Source organism: Perissodus microlepis, chromosome 17 (assembly GCF_051167445.1).
Source record: "Perissodus microlepis isolate ML-2025 ecotype Zambia chromosome 17, ASM5116744v1, whole genome shotgun sequence".
In the NCBI taxonomy this organism is placed as follows: Eukaryota; Metazoa; Chordata; class Actinopteri; order Cichliformes; family Cichlidae; genus Perissodus; species Perissodus microlepis.
The window spans coordinates 3,534,124-3,557,731 of NC_140477.1; the positions used below are offsets into that span (position 1 = coordinate 3,534,124).

Here is a 23,608-nt window from a genome sequence, read left to right on the forward strand (position 1 = left end):
TAGAGTGACATTAGACATGACAATAAACAGATGGATCTTTTTTAATTACAAATACATGTACATTTAACTGCACGGGATAGAAATTGGAGCAAAACTGTAGCCTGTTCACAGCAAGAAGATATAAAATAGATTCCAGCTTTGCAATTCATATGAATGAGTGCTGCGCCGTGACGTGTAACAGACGTTAATTCTGGGTTTTTCCACAGCGTCCTTGCTCTGTACACACAGTCAAGCTTCTGTTTGGTCTTTTGTGTTAAGTTGAATCGGAAGCCCACAGGATTCTGGGTATACTCTTATCCATGCTTCCTTTTGAGTCTGTTCTGCATCAGCTGGCCTAGCTTTCATCCCCTCCTAGCGTCCTCGGCTCACTGCACCATGGCCAGGTCTTTGAGCGCATGGCTTCGCTGCTTCTTGGCTTTATATCCAGGCCGAAGGAACTCGATCTTCCTCTTTTTGGCTTCGATTTTGTTCTTGTGCTTCTTCAGCTTCTTCTTTGCAGCGATGTCTGGGTTTGCGACCGCCTGCAGAGACCGGAGAAGAAATTGTGAGGACGATCGATGGCAAATTAAAGCCGTTTCTCGTGCGTGTCTCATTGCAATGTCCATCATACCTGCATGGCTCTGTGTTGTTTGCGTGCCGCTCGTCTCTGTGAGAATTCCTTCTGGACGGCAGAGAAGGCCAGGGAGAATCTCTCCAGGCCCACCTGTTTCTTCATCAGCTCGATGAGCTCCTGAGCAAGGTTCTTCAGTGTGGGATCTGGATCAGAGATTAGGAGACAACAGGGGTCATTCGGTGAATCTAACACTTTTTGTCAGGATGTTTTTTTTTTTTATTCTTGGCAACACTGGTTCAGAGCAGTTACCCTGGTCTGCGTATGTGCTGTCCAGCTCTCTGTACAGTGGCGTGATTATCGTGGTCAAATACGGGGCGAGCCGTTCTTTCCCCAAGTCCATGGCCATTGCTCCCAGGAATTTAAACACGCACGTTCTCTGAGAGAAATCACAGTGAAGGACAAACAGTGTCACATTACGGGCACTTCAAATCATCACTGGGTTTAAAAAAAACAAGACAAAAGTGTTTCGAAGTGTACCTTGAGGGGAACTTTGGGAGCATATGCAGCTTCTCTCTTTGCCATCAGAGACAGCTTCTTCATCAGCCACAGCAGGGAAGGAGGCCTGTCTTCTTTGTCATCTTCTTCCTCCTCCTCCTCCTCTTCTTTTCCCTCTTCCTCTCTCTCCTCCTCTTCTTCATCTCCCTCATCACCATTCTCCATTTGCTCATCCTCTCCCTCTTTCTCTTCTTCCTGAGGAGTTATGATTTGGGACTCGGGGGAAATGAGGTAGATCACCTTGCCGACGAACAGCAAGTTCTTGATCACCTGTGGGTGAAGCAGAAGCGCCTCTGTTAGCCAAACACCTGTATGAGCTGATCTTTAAATGTATGAGGTGCAGGAAGGCAGGTGTGTGGCTCAGTGGGGTTTGCGCACCTGCTCTCCTGACGCTGTGTCCAGGTACTTGGACTGCAGCTGATAGCAAAAAGACAGCGCCAACTCTCTCATCTAGATTTCAGAAAACAAAGGGAAAGAAGATTTCATTTAAAATATAAGATGCAGAAATGAAGTCTGCTGCAAGAGAAAAAAAACCAAAAACAAGCATCTTGGCTCTACCTTCTTATCCAGGTTGCAGGTGATAAAGTCGGTGGCTGCCAACTCTGATGAAGCATCTCCCTCGCCTCTCCAAACGGCGACCAGCTGCTCTGCCCGGTGAGCTGCAAACAGCTGGCCGAAAAGCTGTGAGGCCGTTAGCCACACCCAGCAGTGAGGGTACCGCAGGTGGGCTTCGATGTGACCTAAAATAAGGCAGGGACATGTTTTAATGAGCATGTGCAGAATGCATTTGTCAGTAACGGCGAGGTGACGCGTGTGCGTTCTTTACCCCAGATGTTCCGGAGTGTGTCACTAGGCTTGCTGAGCTCCAGGAATCCACAGTGTTTGCTCAGTTTAGTGAGGAGAGTCAGATAACTGAAGAGCAGCCTGTCAGCTCCTTTCTCCTCCTGCTCCTCTTCGATCTGAAAGAGAAGGTTACAAATTGATCGTTTATTCTGAACTCACTGCCTTCAATCGCACTTCTGCTCCTCCCTGTGTGATGACTCACATCTTCATAGTTGTCGGGGTTGATCTCCTTCTCCAGCAGCGGCAGCAGGTCCTCCAGTCGACGGGCAAATTTCTCCTCCTCCACCTCCACGAACAGGCCGCATATCTGCGCCCCGAGACGCCGCAGGCTGACCTGGGAAGGAGAACATTTCTCAGTTTATACAAGGACAGATTTTGTAATAGGACCTTTAATATATGGAGGGCCAAAACTGCCAAATGTTGAATAAATAAATAATTGACACAAGACATATAAGTGCATCAAGTTTGTTTTTCTGTTGAAGAAATGTAATCTTTCATTCAACTTATTAATTTAATTTCACTATTTCCAAATGTAGCCACCACATGCACAATTAAACAAATTACATCAACCAGTCAGTTATGTAACCATCTCCTAACTGCTTATAGTAAATAAATGTGACCAATGAATGATTTATTGTGGATTTTGGCCCTTCATAGATTTTGACTAGTGCTGTTAGCATTAATCTCGTTAATAGGACGTTAACGCCATAACCGCATTCACGCGGCAAATCCCCGTTAGCGAGTTAACGCGGATCACCACATGCGAGGGCTAAATGGGGCAATCCGCGTTAACTCGCTAGCGGGGATTAGCCGCGTTAATGTCGTAATAGCGGGATTAACGCTGACTGCACTAATTTTGACATTACTACACTATAAAATATAAACAAAACAAAATCTTAAAAATTATCTATTATAACCGTTACACTTTAACTAAAAAAAACAAACAAAAAACTGTAAAACTGTTCCCCTGCAAAAATATACAATCACGGGCCACTTTAGGTACACCGGCTCAACTTCTCATTAATTCAAAATCTAATCAGCCAATCACATGGCAGCAACTCCACACATTTGAGGATGTAGTCATGGTCAAGACAACCCGCTGAAATTCAAACTGAGCATGAGAATGGGGAGGTAAGATGATTTAAGTAACGTGGCGTGGTTATTGGTGCGAGAAGGGATGGTTTGAGTATTTCGGAAGCTGCTGGTCACACAACCACCAACAGGGTTTACAGAGAATGATCCGATAAACACAACCAAAATGCAAAAGAGCATTTCTGAACGCACACGTCTAACAATGAAGCAGATCGGTTACAGCAACTGAAAACCGCAGCGAGGGCCACTCCTCTCAGCTAAGAACTGGAAACTATTCCACCAAGAAATAAAGCACGTATGAAGAGCAAATGAGTTCCAAACCAGTAAAGCGTTTTTGTATGTACCTTTTCTGCATTCAGCCAAGTGCTGACAATGGAGAACAACGTGTTCTGGTTGTTCGAGTCCAACTGTGTGAGCAGAGTCTTGATGGCCATGGCTGCCATCTTCTTGCACCGTGCCGAGTCATCGTTGACCACAACAAGAGCAAGCGGGGCAAAGAACAGAGCGCTGTGCCCCAAGAGAATTTTCTGAATGGGAGGGAAAGAAAAGTAGAAGCAATGTTTGACAACAGGACTGATGTTGTGAATGTGCAGTGCGGCTGGATTTCATTATCCTGCCGAGTATGCCGTTTCTATTATTTTGTATATTTTTACACACCTGAGGGAACGTCTGGAAGATGTATGCCAGCATCTCCAGCACTGACTCCCTGCCCGTGTCTTGCTCATAGCGCAGCTGTGCCACCACAAACTCCAGGTGTAGTTTCAGCTTCTTCCCCAGCGGGTAGTCCAGCAGGTACTTCAGATAGATCTGCACCACATAAAAACATGTTCATTTAGAAGCTGGACCTGAGAGTCTGCCAATGAGTCGGTGTGAAAGCAGAAAAGGAGTTTGTACCTGTCGACAGTGGATTCTGATCATAGCGTTGCTGCCAGTAACCGACAACTTGGCCACTTTTTTCATCACTTCCTCCATCTCGGGAACAACGAGCTTCCTGGACAGAATTGCCTGGAGTGTACACACACACACACACACACACACACACACACACACACACACACACACACGTAAGCACACCGCACATTACATTAGAAATGTTTCTGACTACAGCTCCACTGGTTTACCTTGAGCAGACCGAAGGCAGTAGCCTGGCGAGACTGGTCGTAGATGTCCTCCTCGGCGTATCCCAGAAGCACCTGCAGCTGCGTCTCAGAGATGTTGTTGGTTTTGACATTCTTCACCAGAACAGTCATGGCCTAGGAAAAAGAAAACATGTTACCTCATTCTCGATCATCTTTAAACCTCACTTTAAAGAGTACGATGCATTTTATACCTTGAAGCAGTTCTGGACCAGGTGGTAGTTCTCCCCGCGGGCGGCTCCAGCCTTGGAGTAATCCTTCAGCAGGACAAAGAGCTGCTTGGTCAGCTGCTCAGCGTTCTGCTCCACCGCTGGCAGAGGGAACTTTAACAGCCAAGTGAACGCTATCAGAGCCTCTGTGATCACCTGAGAGGGACACAAGCAGAGGTTGATGGAGGTTTATTTAAGCAATCCATGATAAACAAAAATAAAAAGATGCCCAGGTAAGTGTTGGTACCTTGACATGCATGGAGTCGAGGCAGGTGAGCAACAAGTGCACAAAAGGATCCAGCATTTCCAGGGCTGAGGGATCGGATGATGTCACTTTGGATTTCTTCAAACTCAGGTGGAGCAGCTGAGCATTAGACACGTGCACACATTAACACACATTTATTCCTTCTTGAGATAAAAGTACAGGGTGCCATGTTACAGAGATCATTCGTATCGTTGGAGAAAGCGCACCTTGAGGCCGGCATCCACCAGGATGTGCATGTTGGTGCGGTTGCTGACAGGAGCTTTCTGACCTCCTCTCTTTGGAGTGGGAGGCAGGAGCAGACAGCTGGGAGGGGGCAGTCTGGGATCTGGGGGAGGCTTAGCTGATGCTTTGTCCCTACAAGCAAACATGACATAGGCAGAAAATTGGATAAAATATTAGAAATAATTTATTGCACTTTGATATTAGACTGTGTGTGTGTGTGTGTGTGTGTGTGTGTGTGTGTGTGTGTGTGTGTACCGGTCTCTTTTTGTTAGAAGTGGCAGGCTCTGGCTGACAAGGCCATGGCTCAGCAGAAGGATGTCTTGCGAAGTCATGCCGCTGTTGACAAGCAGACCTGAGACCAGTCGCCGCAGTACTGCAGCCACCCGATTACACACCTTCAAACTCGATGTAGCCTCCAAGATCTGGTTTGAGAAAAATAAACGTTAGAATAAAAGTTATATACGTGCGTAATATACCCGTCACCAAATTTCACCAAAATTTGTATCGACAACAGCATTTTGTTCGACGTATGAATTTTGTTGTTAATAATTAACAATTTAGTTAAAAATGTTGTTGCTAACGAAAGGAAACATGGACTTAAAAATTAAGAAAATGTTAAAGACGCTAGCTAGCTAAAACAGCTAACAAAATTTATTTATGTACAAGAGTTATATAAAACGGATGTGTATTAAATATATGGTTATATTTAATTCAATCCAGCAGCTAGTTAGCTAACTACCTAGGTCGCTAACTAGCTGACAATTCAAGTATGTTAGATAGCATTTTTAATGAAGCTAAACCAGCCACACAGTAGGGCTGTTACTTCACTGATGTTAAGAAATGCTTTGCAATTTTTTGTAAACTCCATTTAAGTACTAGCTATGATTATTGTTTATATGTTTTTGTGTTTAAAGTTGTTACTTAATAATAGATTTTAGAGATTTTAAAAGCTATAAGTTAAAAAGAAGAAAAAGAGCTCAGGTGAAAAAATTACTGGAGTGCAGATAAGTTATAACAGAAAACTAATTGTAAAAAAAGTCATTATTAGAGGCCTTCACAAAGGCTATTTAGCTAGGCAGGTAACCATGTGTTTGTACATTAATCAAAGTCTTAGTAAAGGCAAGAAACATGATTTATGTGATCAGTAGCGCCTGTTTGCCAAATATTTCATGTCAATAAGTCTGCTGGAAAGTTTTTAAAAAATGTAACCGAATGTAACCATCTTTATTTTTTACTTTTTTATAATTATTGATTTTTACTTTTTTTTTTAATTTTATATTTGATAACCTGACAATCAGTCAATAATTCATTATTTGGCACATTTAGATGCATCTTCATCCTGTCAAAGGTAATCTTAAAACTGACAAAAAACAAACAAAAAAATCTTGTTGGCCACTTGGAAATATTATCCGCCACTGTGACTGATTACCAATTATCTTCTGTTTCTAAATTCAAACCCCTCCTCACCTCCTTCAGGGGCAGTATGAGCTTGGTGATGCTCTCCTTGCTGCAGAATTGTGCCAGTAGCTCGTACGAGTCCATGCTCTTACTGTGGCGGGCCTCCATCAGCTTGGAAACGATACCCTTCACTTCCTTCTCCTCGGCGACCGTCCCAAACAGCTCGTTATTGAAGATCTGGTCAGTGGAGCAACAATAACAGAGAGGATGAGAGTGTAATAGGGGGACAGAGATTAATATAAACACAAAAAAGTAAAAAGAAAAAATGTTCCTGAAAGACGTCAAGCTTACATCAATGAGCATGTTCATGCAGGGGTCCAGGTCTCCACTCTTTAGGGTTGGAATGAGAGCTGAGAGCAGCTGGTATACTGTGAATGTTAACACGTGGAGCTGGATGGAGGAGGGACAAAAACAGACAAATATTAGGCTGATCAGGTTTGCCTCATGTCAACAAAGGTTTCTACTGTTATGACATCGAATGTAACATTAGATTATATTTCCTGTCTAGGGTTAGCTGAATTACATGGACTCATACAAGTCTGAGCATGCACATAAAAACATAACTGTCACGGTCTTTTATCACGTTTTACTTACTTGTACTTATGTTTGCATCCTTCTACTTGAGGTACTCTTTTAAGCACATACTGCTGCATGATGCGTGCGCTATATTAAAGCTAAGGTGACCTGAAGCATTTATTGGTGTTTGCAGGACTTCCTACCTGGTATCCCTTGACCAGAACGCCTTGCATCTCTTTGAGCAGGTACTGCAGGTATCTGCAGCCTAAAGTCTCGATTATCTTCACCAGAGTTCCCCTTGCCACGTCACGGATCTCCTGGAAACGGTTCCTCAGCAGAACACAAATCTTGATCAGAATCCTGTAACAGAAGCAGAAATAATCAATCGGATGTCATATTACTGTCTAAGGTTTGAAATACACAGCAGATGATCTTTTTTGTGCTTATGGACACACGGCTGCGTACCCGGGGAGGTTGGCCTCCATGACGTGCGGCGGCAGCGTCTGCATTAGTTTGACCATGGCGAAGGCGATTGGTATCCGCACCACCTCCTCGTCCTTCACATCCTTTGACTTCACTACCTTGTGCTCCTCGTCACGCTTCACCTGGAGGAAACCCACACATTATCACCATCACTCTGCTCCTGAAGGTTTTTAGAAAAACTACCAACACGTCCAAACGTTCTTTGCATCGTACCTTTGCATTGAGACACTTGTGGAGACGGGGCAGGACGCTCTCATTAACAGTCTGATGGATCAAACCAATCAGAGACTCCAGCTCCTCCACGCTCTGCGGCAGTCCACTCACTGCCGTGGATAATTTAGGAGCTGCCTGCGCCTTGACTTTAGTGGCAGGAGCTTCCTCCATTTCCATGGTGACATCAGTGGAAGCATTACCATCGACTTCCATCTCTTCCTCATCGTCGCTCGCGTCAGATTCGTCATCCGCAGCTACGTTCTCGTCGTCTGCGTTGATTTCCACACTCCCAGCTTCCCAAAGACACACATTTATATTTTACTTCATTTATTCATGTAGTTAGTCAACAAAATTCACGTCACCCCCCGGAGTCGCTCACCCTCTCTGGCTTTGGCGGCTTCCATTTCTCTGCTGAGGGTCTGGTGGTCAAAATGGAAAGCCTCCAAGACGGTGACCAGCAAACTGGAGCAAGTAAAGCAGAACAACAGGTAGTGTAAAAAGAAGAGACAAAAAAAGATATGCTCAGATTACAAATATATGCAACTTTACCTGACAGCCAGTTTCTGTTCAGCCTGCGCTGTCTGCAGGATGTGGATGAACTGCTTGAGGTAGTAGAGGTATTTGGACCAGGTGAGCCTGCGACATACCGCGCCCACCACCTCCACCGATGCTGATATCATGTTCTCATGCTGCAGTATAGAAGGAGGAGAAAGAGGAAAGATTTTAGACACAAAGAAAAAGGGAAAAAAATACGTCCTTAACTTTTAAAATGAAACCACAATCAAGTAACCTTCAGCATCTTTTCGTCCAGCAGGGCCGTCATGGCGTACGGCATGATGTAGTTCTGGAGGGAACGGGGCGTCAACAGCACCGTACCCTCGGTCAGCTGTTTGGCGAGCTTCCTCAGGGCACGACCCCGACGGTGGATCTGAACAGAGAGAAAAGGTGATCAATCGGATAAAGGAAGCGGAGAAGGCAGAAGTGTGAGCTTTTGTGTTCCCTCTTTTACCTGGATGTGCTTCATGTGCTCAAAGAAGTCAGACTCGGGGTCGCTGTAGTTGGCGAGCTGCACCAGGTCTCTAAACTCTTTCTTGGAAGGAAAGGTCTTCACCAGGCAGGCCAGTATGGTTGTATACTCATGCTGCACACTCTTGAAAGATAAAGAAGCACAACAGAGTGAGCAAGTGAGTTTAGTGGCTTCACAGCATCTGTGTCATTTGACAGAAACAAGAAAGCGGTAACCATAGTTACAGCTGTTACCTCCGTTTTGCTGCGGAGGCCCTTGTGCACAGCGTCCAGGATGATGTGTTGCACCACGTCCCTGTAGATCTGTTCTCCGGGCCCGACCGCTGCCAGCTGGGCGATCACTGCAGACAGACACAAGGTGGCGTTGTCTCCCAGTGACATGTCCCCGATCTGCATCGGAGGCGCGAGATGAGAATAGAAGCAAAACATCAGCCAATGAAATGTTTATCCTGAAGGTAAACAACTTCTAAAGTGTAACAGTGAATATTTATTTACCTCATAGGTGTGGAAACAATTGTGCATGACAGTGCTGATGTAGTCCAGGTCCAGAGTCTGCATGCCTTTAACTCGTCTGGTGGCGTCTTGGAACGCCGTCAGACGCACGTCAAAATGGATCTCATCCAAGTGTCGACTGTCAAACGCGTTCAGCTGCAAAGGTGAGCACAGGAAAAGCACGTTAGTTGCTGCTCTTTGCATCGTGACCCAGACTGAACATGACGGCAGAGGTTGCAGTTCAGACCTGTAGAAAAGTTGGATATTATTTCCTCTCTAATGTTCCTCATCACTGTCTAAATAATAATATCGTAAGTCATCTCACCTTTGTTGCCAAGTCAGTGATGTATGTGAGTGAAGGGTCCAGATCCGACAGAGTCTGAGAACAGAGCAGCGCACACGAGGAGTCAATTAACTGTTTCTTTTAACTGTTTTTTATAAGAACATTGGTTGTTTTCTATTTTGGTTATTTTTCTTCATTTACACCGGCCATCCCAGGCCACATACAGCCCACCAGACTGGTCAAACTCCACTTTCTGTCAGTATACAAAAGCTTAACTACAAATTCGATCCCTGAGATATTTTATTATTAGAAAATGAAGTGCAGTTTCAACAGTACTTTCTACACGATGAAGGAATACCGGCTTAAACTGTAAGCAGTAAACATTTAAAATTACAGAAATCTATTACTGAATTACCTTAGTGTAGTATGAATGGTTATGGGAAAGTTCTGTATCAGTAGAAAAATCTGCAGAACTTGTGAAAATACGGTTCAAAGTTCAAAATTGATTTCCCCCTTCACATTTTCCAGTGCCGGGCCACTTCTGGCCCCCAGGCCTTATGTTTCACACCGTTGTTTTATACTATTTTTGGACACCCAGTGTAACGACATACAATAATTCCCACAGCTAATGTTGTACAGGAGTGAACACATCTCTCTTTTTATTTTATGTGGCTTGATGCACTGTCACAGAACAATTTAGCTAGCATAAAGGATATTCAGTGCGGTGTAGCTAAGTGAAAACAAGAAGAAATTTAAAGACCTGCAGTTCCTTGAATGACCACTTGAGGCTGACTCTAAAAAAAAACCAGTCAATCCCCATAGACTCTCATGATAAATTCACCAACTCACATGTCTGGTACAAAATTCTCAGTTCATAACAGCCGAAAGGGTGTTGAATTTTTACATAATGCACCTCTTTCAACTAAGGCTTAAAATTAGGCCTAAATAGAGGCGTGGCTGCTTTGAATGACAGAAGACAGGCGGGAGCCAACACATGGCCGCTATAGCAGCTAGCTAGCTTGGTGTGCAGTGAACTGGAAAAGTAGTCGATTTTTTATTTTATTTTTGCTGAGTATCATTTACTCTTAGCTGGTAACTTCAAATACAGTCATCCACCTCCTCCCGATATGAATAAAAATAAATAAATAAATAAAAATAACCCAAAGCCAAACACATTTCAACACAGTGGCTAACAGCAGGACTGTGGTGGAGAAAATGGTGAGATTAAGTGCTCTGGCCTGCTTTGCATCTGTCCACACGCTGATGGTTGATCTCACCATGGCTATATTATAAGTTCCACAGAGTGTAACGCTGCATTAGTTCTCTGCTGTACCTGGAAGACGTTGGTGAGGGCCTGCCTTGGCAGCTTGTTGTGAATGATGGAGAAGAGTTTGCTGAGCGGCCGGAGGAAGACGGAGGGCTTGTCACACTGTCTCAGCAGGTTCTGTATGGTGGCCAGGAGGTCGATTTCTGTCTCCTGAAACAAAGTTTATCTTGAGCGGAACCTCTCGAGCACACACCATAACGCTGCAAAACTCTGCCTTTTATGTAAAAGTTTTTATAAATTAATTAATTAATTACTACAGATTGTTAAATGACTGTAATTTCAAAGTTCAACAAACTCAGTTGTAAGTCTTACTTGTGATTTGTTGCCTTTCTGGAGGTAAGGAAGCAGCAGGCTGATAAGCATCGAGCTCTGCTCCTTGCTGCTCACAAATCGGCTGACCCTGGCAGCGAGAGAGTGACACATCCTACTGTTAGCTGGGGAAGAGTCAACCGCGTGTATAACGATAACCACAATTATAATCATAACCTTTATCTCAACCCAAAATGAGTCACTTGATATTCAACTCACTTGGACAGGATGTTGAGCTCTTTGGCCACCTGTGCCCTGAACTTCTTCTTCTTGAGTCTGTCTGTGTTGCGTACAATTCTGCTGAAGTAGCGCAGCAGCGTGGGAATGTGAGGCAGCAGTAATCTGGAGCCTTGAGTAAGTGAATCTGGAGGATACAAGATGTGCACGTTTAACGGTTATCAGAGGGAAATGAATCCTATTCTACATCCTAGAATGTAGCTAAGTCCAGTGGAGTGGTTGGGTTTAAACTAGATTAAAACTAATAATCCTATTAAAAAATTTTGAATACTTTAAAATAAAATAATTAAACATATGAACCAAAAAATGGACTTAGCTACATTTTGGACCGTCTTTCCGGAATGCAGTAGCTAGCGAGCTGATCGGAGACTGTAACAGCCAATCAGAATTTTTGCATTCCAGTATGTGATTGGTTAGTTTTGTGGCAACAACTGAGCGAGAGGGGCTGTTATTGTGTGTGTATATGTGTGTATATGGATAATAGCAAACACTGAAATGCATTTCTTGCACGCGGAAATTAATTTTGTTTGCTCAAATTAAACTTTTCTTCACGCAAAATAATTTTCTCCTCAAAATGCAACATTTGTGCTTGCAAACTTTTTTAAAATTTTTTTTTTTTTTTTTACACGCGCTCAGAATAGAGGCACAAAAATAACGCCATCAAATTCCTGTCACGATCTGCTAACCTGCTGCGATGAGAGCTCCCTCTGCAGGCTGTGGAAACACACAGCCGTTGACACTGAGCTCCGTCTCAGTTTCTGAGGCAACAAAGTCTGCAGCTGTTGCCAAATACTCGGCTATGTCCATTACTACTGCGATGGTTGCTGGAGATACTTTCTTAGCTGAGAGGAGGGCGAAGACATTTAGAAGGATGTCGCACTCTGGGTGCTCCGGCTTCTGCTTGGCAAGGAGGGGGAAGTACCTGAGACGGTAAAAAAAAATATATCTTTGAGCATGCTTTACTAAGCCTGGATGAAGCTTTCAGCTGACACTCAGAAACATTTGTGAAGGATGCTGACCTGGCATCTTTGGACCACACATGGATAAGTTTCAGCAGAGGGGTGGGGGAGTAGGTGCTCTCTGTTGGGAGACGGCGCACCTGCATATAAAAAACAAATTTAAACTCATCAGAAAGCCGGGACAAAGTAAAGAAATACTCAGTAAGAATACAAAAATCTTTCTCCAACGTGTACCTGAGGCCAGACCGCTGCCTCAAACACAGCATCAATCTCATCCGGCCTGAAGCTGTAGGTGTCGAAGCAATTGAAGAAGTCCAGGATCCTCAGGATCCCGAGTCTCCTCAGGTTCTTCAGAGGATTGATGCAGCCTGCTCGCAGCTGAGGAAGCAGATACGAACTTCTTTATATTTATGTTTTACAGAAAGTAATAAGGACTGTTAAAAAGTGTTAGGACTATTAAACAACTTCTACCCTGAAAGAATAATTCTGATTACCTGTTCTCTCTGGTCCAAAATGGTGGACACGGACGCTGTGACACACACTAGGATCTGCAGCACTTTGGGCAGGTAGACGTGGATGAGGTGGCCCAGTTTCTGGATCACCACATTTATAGTGTTCAGCAGGCTGTGAAGACGGCCCAGCGGCAGGACAGCACCCAGGTCGGTCTCTGCTACCGCCCTCTGAACTGCAGCCAGACATGAACCTGAGGACACAGGAGGAGGAAACGATGAATGAAATATTGGTTTGTTTTTATAAACATTTGCATTAGATAGCAGCTATCTGCGAGTGCTTGTTGTACCCAAATAGTCTGTGGAAGCACTTTGCTAGACGCTTGGATTATCTGATAACGTGCAACAATGTTGTCCAATATTACTTCGGGGTCTCAACAAAACTACATGGCATCTGTTTCTAATAAAGCCTTAAAAGTTGAGCATCTGTTGCCGTTCTACAAATATAGAAAATGTATATATAAACTGTAAATAGATGCAGGCACTCTGCAACCTTCCTTCTATGTAGGAATGCACCAGTTGAATCAAGTCCCTCACTACAAAGCAATGTGTTGCAGACAAGATGCACATTTTACCACAAACTGACTCAGATTAATTGCTACCTGTTGACACTCTGTCTGTTTTTATAAATTACTTGTGACGTTTTCGTATCCTACCTTGGCAGTGATGGCTGACTGACTCAAAAAGCAGGTCAATGAACATCTCCAGCTCCTCAGCCTGACATCCTGCCAGGAAGCGTAGAATGATGGAGGACCGGTAGGTAGCGCTCGCCTTCCCCTGAAACTTGCTGCCTGCTTTGGAGCGCAGACGACCAAACAGGATCCTGCATCATACACAACACAACACTGAGCTGTACAAACTTATCTGAAAGAAATTTTCCCCTTAAAGCCAAAATAAATTTAGAAATGAAAGTTAAAGGTAGTAAAAATGTTTTACTACTTCTCCACAAATCCACAGCATGAAGCTGTGATCACACTGATTTATGTAAAACACTGGATGGAGGGAAGCTTTTTCCCTGTAATTGCTATCAGACGCACTATTAAAAAAAATCTTTCTAAGCAAAACACAGAAGAAATGTTCAGTAACTGGAGGGTATCAGACCAACAGCCAGAATGTGAACAAAAGCAACATCCTCTTTTTCTCGAGGGCACCAGAGTTCATCTATGAACTAAGAACGCAATATGTAACCCAAATGGAGCTATTTAACAACCACGTAAAAATACTGTGCAAGAGTCAGAAGTTTTGGGCAAAACACCTTCTCTTTGTTGTTGTTGTGTGGTAAATTAAAATGTTGATATTGCTCATGCATGCTTATGCTGCCTCTACCTTTACAGTGGAAACTTTATAGTGGAACTTGTACAGTACCTCATGAGCAGCGGTATAAGTTTGCCTCTGTGGGAAGCATCAACCACTCCGGTCTCCTCAGAGATGTTGAAATGGACGATTTCCTCTTTGAAGTGTTTGTCATCCAGCAGCCTCTCAAGATTCTCCCTGAAAAAATGCAAACACACACACACACACACACACACACACACACACACACAGGTCTAATCACTCTGTAAAGGTGTTGCAGAACCTTTGCTAAAATATCTTCTCCATATTGTAATAAGTTTCATAAGTTTCACAAGCACAAACAATACATGTGTCGTATGAAAGAATAAGAATTCCATCTACAAAATAATGTAATTAAGACTCTGAAAGCAGCTCAGTGTGTCAGGCTGATCCTGAACAAAGCACCAAACACACACACACACACACACACGCACACACACACACACACACACACACACACACACACACACACACACACACACACACACACACACACGCGCGTCTGTAATGCTAACGGCCCCTGGATCAGACCGTCTGTCTGCGGCTTGGCTGAATGTGTGGTAAATGGATATCTTGATAACAGACAGCAGAGAACATAATGTCAGACAGAAACAGCACGGAGGTGGAACTCAGCATTCCTAGATCTGTAACCACAGAGGGCTGATGATAAGAGCCTTAACAATAAAACCACTGAAGAAGAGACAGAGGGAGAGAGAGCTGCTGCCAAAGAGAAATTGCACTGTAATCACGTCCTCTCCGTCTCCTAAGGTGATTAAGGTAGTTTCCTTACTTGTACGGAACTATGTTGGGGTCCTTGTATGTGATGACACACTCCAGGGCCACTTGCTGAATCTGCTGATCCTGATGGGTGAGCAGCTGAACAACAGATAGATAAGAGAAGAAATCTGTGATACAACTGCAAGAAAATAGCAACTGCCTCAAAAATGACTCGAGTAAGGGAACAACTCGTATGTTTTAAGGACAGGGTGTGTGACGCTGCATGCTACAGACTTGGGCACTACCTGATTATAGAGCTCACGGAGGCTGCTTTCCAGATAGAGAGCTCGAGGGTTGGTGAACTTGGCAAATACTTTCAGATGAGCGATGAGCTGTCTGAGAAACAAAAGACAAATTCAGTTCATTATGTTCTTCTACTTATTGTACAATACGCTAGAATTATATTATAGTTATATCAAAAGTTTTATTTAAAAAATGAAAGTTTTCTGGTACATATAAGTTGATGAAGTCTTTATTTAATTCTGCACACTGGGTAAAAACTACCCCCACGCCCAAGCGCTTGCAACACATGGCCGCCCCTCCCTGAGTCTGCTGGAGGCTTTTTCCTGTTAAAAGCGAGTTTTTCCTTCCCACTGTCGCCTAGTACTTGTTCATAGGGGGGAAGTCTGATTGCTGGGGTTTTCTCTCTATTATTGTAGAGTCTTTATCTTAAAATATAAAGCCCCAGATGGCAACTGTTTTTGTGATTTGGCATTATAAAAATAAAGCTGAATTAAATTGAACTGGTAACCCATAGGGCTAAAAAAAAGAAAAGAAATTGTGGCAAAAGCTGCAGTTCCCTGATTGGCCACTTGAGGCTGAATCCAAAAGAGACTCGATCCACATAGACTTCCATGGTAAAATGCCAAAGGTCAGAGCAGAAATAACGTCTGCTAAAGGTTTGGTGCAAACACATTTTTGGTCTCTTGGTCACTTTTAACCCCATAAAACCTGGAGAGAAATGTATTTTTATAACTTGCTCTTTTAAACCACATCAAGGTGAAATTTAGGAGAGTGGTCTCTAATAACTAGGAACTTAGGTGGCTTTTTGGGAGACATTTTTAGACAATTATCCAACAAATAAATTGAATGCTGTGCAGTTAAATACCTTAAACACACTTTACATGAAGTCTAAAGTGAAAATGGAAACCAGACATGGCACTAGTAACTACAAATAATAAAGCAGCTATCACTTTGACATCAGAGCAATAACGTGGGTAAAAAAAATTATGGTAAAATCAAAAACAGCTTGCAAATCATAACCCTGAAAACAACGTCATCGCTTTGAGGACAGCAGTATTACAAATATTTCTTACTTGGCCGTTGCTCTTCTTGGAAGTGACTTCCTCAGCTGTTTGCTTCCTTCCTCTGCCTCCTCCTCCTCTTCCCCTTCTTCCATGTGCTCAGTCATCCCTGATTTATCCTCCAGGGCAGCATCGCTTCTCTTCCTCAGGTCCTGAGTGGGCGCCACCAGCAGGTCTGTGAGATAAAACTCATTCCTGCAAACAAGCGTCGAGTTTAAGATCAGATAACAGAACATATTATTTTGATAGAATTTAAGGAAAATGGTCAATCAGCTGACACTGACCTGATAAACCTGAGCAGCAGCGGGGTCAGTTCCCGGCTGCGTGGCTCCACTCTGTCGGTAAACTGGGCCATAGCGCGCCACAGTAAACTGCGGAAGTTAGTGAAGTCTGTCCTTTCACTGGGGTCGGAGGCCAATTTCAGCTGCTCTAGGAAAAGAGTCCCCACATCCCCGCTTTCAATGACATCACAGCCTGGCTCGCTCTGAACACTGGGCTTTTCTTCTTCATCATCTTCTTCTTCCAATTCCTTCTCTGTTACATGCAGAAAGCAGAATTCCCTTTTAACGTGTTTTTGGCAGTTCAAGGGATTCATAGGTAAATAAATGCCATTATAATTACATGCTGTGACACAAGTACCAAACAGCCTTACCTGCCAGCCCGGCCACCATCTCCAGATGTTCATGGTACACCATCCAGAAGTCCTTGTTGTCCATGCCTCTGGCATGGCTCCTGCAACGAGGAAAGACAGAAACCCATTTACGCCAAATGTTTTCCATGGATACCTCAAAGTGTCAATGTAGTCTTAAAGGAAATGCAGACAAATGTCTGTAATTTGATAGAAAGGCCAGCTTAGAGCAAATCCCCAGCATTCGATAGCAGCATACTCATTTAGAAAGGCCCGAGTAACAAGACTGGAGCATAGATGATGGAACGTACATGGTTCTTGAAGTATAAACAAGCGTGATTATTTTACACTCACACAATAAGTTCAATGACTGGGTCCCACAGTGGCCTGAAGTTCACAAACAGCATTGCAATGAGGTACCGTAGAGGAACCTGAAGTCAAACAAGAGGAAGGTTATCCACCCAAGCATCTAAAAATAAAAAAGTTCCCTTCATGTACGGGACTCGTATAACTTCTCTGTAACTACATTATACTGTGGCTCTGAGAGGCCGAACGGACTGCAACTTAAGAAAACACCAGCAATAAGATAAACGCTGCAAAAGCACACAAAACACAACGGAAACAGGAAAAAAGAAAACAGAAATAGAAAAAACTGATTTCCATAAGCACAAGGGAAGTGTTTCTGGGGAGACAATAACCTGACGGACCAGTTGCAGGAACCAAAACATGCTAGGTAAGTGTGTTTTAATCTCATGATTCATATAATACTGATGACGGATTTTAGGCTAATAGTTAGGCTAACACACTTGCCTCTCATCTTTACTTTGCTCATAAAACTGATGAATCCTCTACAACTGGTCCGTCAGGATTATTGTCTCCCCAGAAACACTTCCCTTGTGCTTTTGGAAAACAGTTTTTTCCTATTTCCATTTTCGTTTTTCCTACTTCCGTTGTGTTTTTGTGCTTTTGCAGCGTTTATCTTATTGCTGGTGTTTTCTTAAGTTGCAGCCCGTTTGGCCTCTCAGGGCCACCGTTACATTATTATATATGCCAACATACTGTATTTATACTCTCTGCAACAATAAAAATAACCCAAACTTATCACATGATAAAGAACACGCATCATTATTCATCCTGTCATGCTTTCATCACTGCTCTTCTCCACACCTGCTGGATGGTGCCAGGAGGTCCGCGGGGCAGGCTGCGCGGCACCAGGTCGTGTCTCAGCTTCCGGAGGTGAAGCAGCTTCTCTCTGTAGTCGTGCACTGAAGCCGGCACCAACTCCGCCTGCAGACACACTGCGAACACCGACTGCACCTCCACATTATCCTCACCCTGGACGAAGACAGTCGAACAACATTTCCAATAACTCCAAACTTTAAATGTGTTTAATGAGAATCTGCGGGTGTTGTACCTCAGTCTGTGGCGGGAGCTCTGCATCGAACTGAGAGAAGAGCCTCAGAGTCAGCAGACGAATCTGAATTTTAAAAAAGGAACAAAACTGTGTTTAAATATGTCTGTTTTCACCAACACCCAAACCACCAGCGCCTTCAGGTTGTGAGATATCTTAATTTTAAGGGGGAAAAATTTGGTCTTTAAACTATTCCAAAATGTCCTGTGATCTGGCACAAACCTTAGAAATGTTGGACGAGAGGTTGCAGTACAGCATCTGGTAGAGTTCAAGCAAGGCATTGTGGGACAGGTGCTCTGAAACCCCACTGAGTGACAGACGGGTGTAGTACAAGTCTGCTAGCAGCAGAGCTGACAGGTCTGTGGGAAATTTCCTGTGACAATCACGACGACAGCGGTTACAGGTTGTTGAAAGGTGTTTTGAATCTGATGCAATAGATGGAAACTCATTCGGCAACAGAGAAAGGGTGCTAAATGTGTTTTTAGGTCGCACACGCAGAGCTTACTGTAGGATCGAGTTGACTTTTTCCACCGTGACCAGTGAGAGAAGCTGGGCAGAGCTGTCCAGAGACAGGAGGCAGCTCAGGGCTTGCCTGGCTACGAACAGAGCAGCTGGAGAGAGGACAGGAAAGAAAGGAGTCACTCAATTTGCAATTTTAAAAAATCATTGTTTACTTTTTCACCCCTCACCAGTTTTGGGGAAAACCTCATTAAATTTTGGGGGATTAAATATATAAAGTATTTTAATTTTCCTCTTCATTTAATCTGTTTCTGTTTTGGTGCCCAAATTTAGGGTTGTAAAAATCCCTGACATGAAGTTTAAGGTTAACTCAGACTTTTAAAAAATAACTAAAATCACAACCAGTCATTCTAACTTGTTGGTAAATGGTTAATTCCAGTCCTTATTTTATTTTCTTTGGATGTACTTGTTAATTACCCCACTGAGCCATATGAAACTGCAACCAAATGAAAACATTTGTGTTAATAAAAAACCAACCACACAAATAATCACAAACCTTTCCCTAGTTTCTCTGCCTCGATCTCACACAGGAGGCGGTTTAGGAAAGCTGTCACATCAGGTACGACAGCGGCTGGAGCCAGAGGCCTGAAGCAAAAGAGTGTAAATATTAACATTTAACATGTTTCTCTCTCTTTTTTTGCCTGTGTATGAATACACTGTAAGCTGACAAAGAAAAAAACAGAAATTTTCCCCAACTCTCTGGGTCAGGGGCCCCCAACGCCGACTAAATCTTCTTTTTTTGGTACTGGTTTTATTTTGTTGTATTTATCCGCGACACCTTAAAGGCCGGTCCGTGAAATTACTGACGGACATAAACCGGTCCGTGGCGCAAAAAAGGTGGGGACCGCTGCTCTGGGTTGCCTCTGAGGTGTGGTCGGTTTTTATTTTAAGCACTCAGGTCAAGTTTGCCATGAAAATCCAGAGGAAGTGATGGATCCCTGGCTCCTGAATGCCTCACTTCTGCTCCCTGGTAGCAGCAACTTTGAGCCACAACTAGTAAAGTTAACTCACAGCAACCTTTGTCCAAACTACAGGCTCCCAGCACAAAAGCCAGACAAAAGCCAGTTTTACGCATTGAACAGACAGGAGAAAAAGGAATGTATGCAACTACATTGCAGGACCAAAACTAATCCTCTCCAGGCATCTTCTCTGGATGTTGGCTGCCTTTTGTTTAGTTCTCGGTTAAGATGACTTAAACAACGTTGAGCTTCGAGCTCCAGGGGAGGCCAATCCATGACTGATGTGCTTCTGTGTTCATATTTCTATCAATTTTGACAAGATCCCAACAGCACCGGCTGACAAAAGCCCCAAACCATGACAGAGCCTCTAAGATGCTTTACAAATGCCTGTAGACACTCACTGTTGTAGCTCTCTCCTGACCACCTCCTCATTTTGACCAATGCTGTTGCACATGTGACCAAAAGGAGTCTGACTGCAGGGAGGAGTTACCTGAGGTGAGGCAGCAGTACAAGTGCAGCCCACGGCAGCGAGAGGTTACTGACGGGTTGGTCCTGCTCATCGGGAATTTTGATCATTGACAGCACCAGCTCAGGCACAGCTAGTTGCTCTGACTCAGCCTGGCTCTGCTGAATTTCCTCCTTCCTGCTAAACACTCTGCTGGAGGAGAAAACAGATTTACCTCGTGGAAAATGACACGACAACAGTAGAAAATAACATTTCACCGTAGAATCTCACCCTGTTGTCTGACCGGTGAAAAGCAGTGGGTAGGTTTCAAAGGCCATGGAGCCATCTGTGGGGGGCGGAGCTTTAGCGAGGATCAGACTGACCAGCACATCCAGGCTGCTGTGGCGAGAGAGGGCATCACCCTGGTTGAACAGCCCTGTGGTGAAGCGCAGCAGGGTGGGGAGGAAGAGCTGGAGGACAGCAGAGGGGGAAGCCAGTTAGTCCGCGAGATTTAAAAGAAACAGAGGAAAATAAAAAGTGAACTCACCTGCTCAAACTGTTTCATGGTGAACATCTCTTTGGTGAACTCCAGAATGAGATCGTGCCCCACAGTGCTCCGAAATATCTAATAAAGAAGATTTCCAGAGAGTCTGCACGTAAGCAACGGGCAACTTTCTCTTTCTGGTCGTGTTTATAATGCAGTGCTTACGCACACTGTGACACCAGATGCAAAAAAAACATCTTTACATGCACAAACCTTTTGCACAGTCTCTTGGATGAGTGAGTTTGGCAGGCTGACGTTCTCCCCGAGGAGCAGAGAGGACGTGATCTGGAGAAGAAGACGGGAGCAGGAAGCTGACAGAGACGAGCTCTGAATCAGCCTCAACACCGTCTGCGAGGACGAGATCGTACGATGAGACGTCACCTTCATATGCCCGCACATAATCCATGGAATTTCTCGCATTTCTATATATAATTAAATCTCTTAGATTCTCCTCTCACCTGGCAGACAGACTCCGGTTTGGTAATCTTGGCTCCACCCTTGTGGGATGCCAGGGTGTGCAGAATGAACAGAAGGCTCTCCAGCTGCTCTGTTGCCGGGTCTGCGTCTTTCCCCTTTGCCTCCATAATATCCAGAACCTCCGACATGCTGGCCTTAAGAAGAGGACACGGCGCCATCAAAACACGTGAAAAAGGTGCAGAAAAGACACAAAATAGAGTCCAGCCTTACCTGGAGGGACTCCCACAACACCAGCATGTGTTCTCTGTCCACGTGATCGGCTGCTGCCTGGGCCATGTGATCCAGAGCGTCCCTAACAGAGGTCCACGGGAGAGAGACTCCACAGCTCATTGTTGGGCCAAGCTTACGCAATGCCACAGAGAAAGCCTGGAAAGATAAAAAGGTTGCTTAACACATCAGGTTATATAAACAACACCTAAAAGTGCTTAATTCAACCTAAGTGACGTCCATCCGGCGCAGTCACTCTGTTAACTCACATTAGCAGCACAGGAGTGGAACATGTTTCGCACTCCTTTGCACATCTCAAACAGCAGCTGGCCCGTTCCCTCCACCTTCTCAGGGTGCTCCTCTAGGTTGGAGAACACGTGGGTGAGCAGAGCATCGAGATCTGGAACCTGCAGGACAAAGTGATACACCAGTTCATCGGGGAAAACGACGACAAATAAAGAAATACAGTAGAAGGAAAGAAATTGCTACAAGCTCAGGAGTTAGCGCAGGTCATCGATAATCAGAAGTTTGGCAGCTCGATCCCTGGCTGCTCCAGTCTGCATGCCAACCTATCCTTGGGAAAGATGCTAACCCAAGTCCCTCCCAACAAGTACATCGGCGTGTGAATGTGTGTGAGTGTTAGATAAAAGTGCACTTAGGGGTAGAAATAAGTGCTGAATGGACAGTAGAAAAGCGCTGTACAAGAACCGTCTATAATAATAGAAGATGTTCAATGGAAATGTACCGCAGCAGATGACAAGTAAATCAAAAGTAACAAGAAATGGAGACATGAACTCAAATCACCAACCTTTCGCATCAAAAAGGAGAAGCTTTCTGCTGCAAACATGCGGATGTGCTCCTTCTTGTGTGCCAGCAGGCTGCTATACAAACTGTGGGGTGGAAAGAGGTTTCACATTTAACCATCATATGTGCATCTGATCTCTAGTAACACAAGTAACCTGCGAAGGATGCAGAAGGAAAACCCGAGCACTTCTAGGGTCAAATTACAAAGCATACACCCATTTCCACCCACTTTGCTTCCCAAAACTAGCTCCTTAGGTCGTTTTAAGTCTTAAAAATAGATTCCTGATTATCTCAAATTTCATTAAAAAATAAAAATCACTCGCCCCTCTGACTTTATGTAATGCCTCACCTGTAGATATTGGTCATGTCCTTCACCATAAGCCTCCACAGGTACTTGTAGAGGTAGGAGAGGCAGGTGAAACTCCACTCCAGGAGCTCTGTGTCCTTTGTGTCCAGCAGTGAGGTGATCAGAAGGAAGAAATCTGGGAAGTGGGGGTAAAAGTCGGTCTGCAGGTCTCTGGCCAGCTGCACCACGAGGCTGGAGGAAGAAATTAGGCGCTTAGATTGCAGCCTGATGATTCTATGCAAGCCTACAGCTACAAAAAATAACATAAAATACTTCTTACTCTAGCAGGGGTTGGTAGGCCAGACTGTTCTGGACGGCCAGGTGGGTTTTCAGAGATTCCACGATGGACTTCTGATGGAAAACCAGCATGTTGAATGACTGGCTCTTGTTGGAAACTTCTTTCAGAAACGTGGCTGTGAAGGAAAAGTATTAGATTCGTGTGCAAATCTCTTCAACAAAATACTAACACACAAGCTCCCCCTGGGTATGGGCTATTTCATGTTTCTTTATACATACTGAAATGTTCTGTCAAGTTGAGGTCCCTCCATTTTGTCAGTCCTTCAGAGAAGTATGTTTCTACTTCCTGCAAAGAGAGCAAAACAGTCCTCACCAGTAAGACACAGATGAATGGATGAGAGTGGTGATCGTAATAAGAAGCGGAACATTTTGATTCCAAACCTCAGCGTAAGATCCAGTTCTGTCAATGCGATGGATCACGTTGATGTTGACGTTGGCGAGTCTTTCAGCAAATGTGAGAAACTTAAAAAAGACAAAAAAAAACCCCAAAACAAACAAACCCAGATCACATGACTTTAAACGTGCTGCAGATGGTACACAAATTATTCTAAATGTGACAGAGTCAGACCAAACTAGCTTTTCCCTAACTCTGTCTTTGCTGCTGTACTATTAACACGCCGCAGAGTGTTTGTGGGCTCTTACCCTGAAGGTGTTCTCAGATTTGTGATACGAAGACTTGGATTTGATCTTCATCTTGGCCTCGTCGCTTGATAAGAAAAGAGCGGATTTCCAGAGATCTGTGTGCGGTTTAAAAGACTCATGAAAACTGCACTTTGTTTTTCTTTCTTTCTTTTAGCAAATGTTACAACTGTTTACACACACGCCGACAACAGGAGGCAGCCATGCTGAGCAAAGAATTATGGGAAGTTTT

General features: G+C 44.1%; 1 protein-coding gene across 2 annotated transcripts; it reads right to left on the reverse strand.

Annotated features, from left to right (window-relative positions):
• Positions 1-23: 23 nt before the first annotated feature.
• utp20 (UTP20 small subunit processome component) lies at positions 24-23,598 on the reverse strand. 2 transcript variants are annotated; one of them, XM_084909226.1, is made up of 61 exons: positions 23,380-23,598; positions 23,119-23,199; positions 22,957-23,023; positions 22,721-22,853; positions 22,444-22,632; positions 22,099-22,180; positions 21,560-21,697; positions 21,294-21,449; positions 21,065-21,217; positions 20,820-20,954; positions 20,610-20,687; positions 20,354-20,532; positions 20,108-20,272; positions 19,155-19,243; positions 18,645-18,750; positions 18,362-18,512; positions 18,143-18,205; positions 17,896-18,063; positions 17,083-17,159; positions 16,753-16,832; positions 16,385-16,634; positions 16,113-16,295; positions 15,042-15,132; positions 14,810-14,895; positions 14,053-14,178; positions 13,344-13,510; positions 12,673-12,881; positions 12,413-12,556; positions 12,239-12,318; positions 11,906-12,141; positions 11,202-11,346; positions 10,986-11,073; positions 10,680-10,823; positions 9,389-9,442; positions 9,067-9,219; positions 8,806-8,961; positions 8,555-8,695; positions 8,336-8,473; positions 8,095-8,234; positions 7,925-8,007; positions 7,546-7,838; positions 7,315-7,454; positions 7,053-7,209; positions 6,625-6,723; positions 6,343-6,510; positions 5,131-5,297; positions 4,860-5,007; positions 4,636-4,752; positions 4,374-4,544; positions 4,165-4,296; positions 3,938-4,048; positions 3,701-3,850; positions 3,388-3,570; positions 2,154-2,285; positions 1,935-2,067; positions 1,667-1,848; positions 1,487-1,558; positions 1,091-1,378; positions 863-989; positions 611-756; positions 24-521 (listed from the first exon to the last, which is right to left on the reverse strand). In XM_084909226.1, exons 1-61 carry the CDS (start codon positions 23,428-23,430, stop codon positions 366-368), a joined length of 8,427 nt encoding a protein of 2,808 aa, XP_084765352.1. In that variant the 5' UTR covers positions 23,431-23,598; the 3' UTR covers positions 24-365. The 2 variants fall into 2 exon arrangements, with proteins under 2 accessions (XP_084765352.1, XP_084765351.1); XM_084909225.1 differs by having other exon boundaries at positions 20,108-20,275.
• Positions 23,599-23,608: the final 10 nt, after the last annotated feature.

Coding starts and splice junctions, on each gene's coding strand:
- utp20 (XM_084909225.1), bottom strand. CDS start 23,430: ATGAAGATCAAATCCAAGTCTTCGTATCACAAATCTGAGAACACCTTC. Junction 22,181..22,443: donor GACATGACCAATATCTACAG/GTGAGGCATTAC, acceptor TCCACCCCACAG/TTTGTATAGCAGCCTGCTGG. Junction 1,379..1,486: donor ACACAGCGTCAGGAGAGCAG/GTGCGCAAACCC, acceptor CTTCACCCACAG/GTGATCAAGAACTTGCTGTT.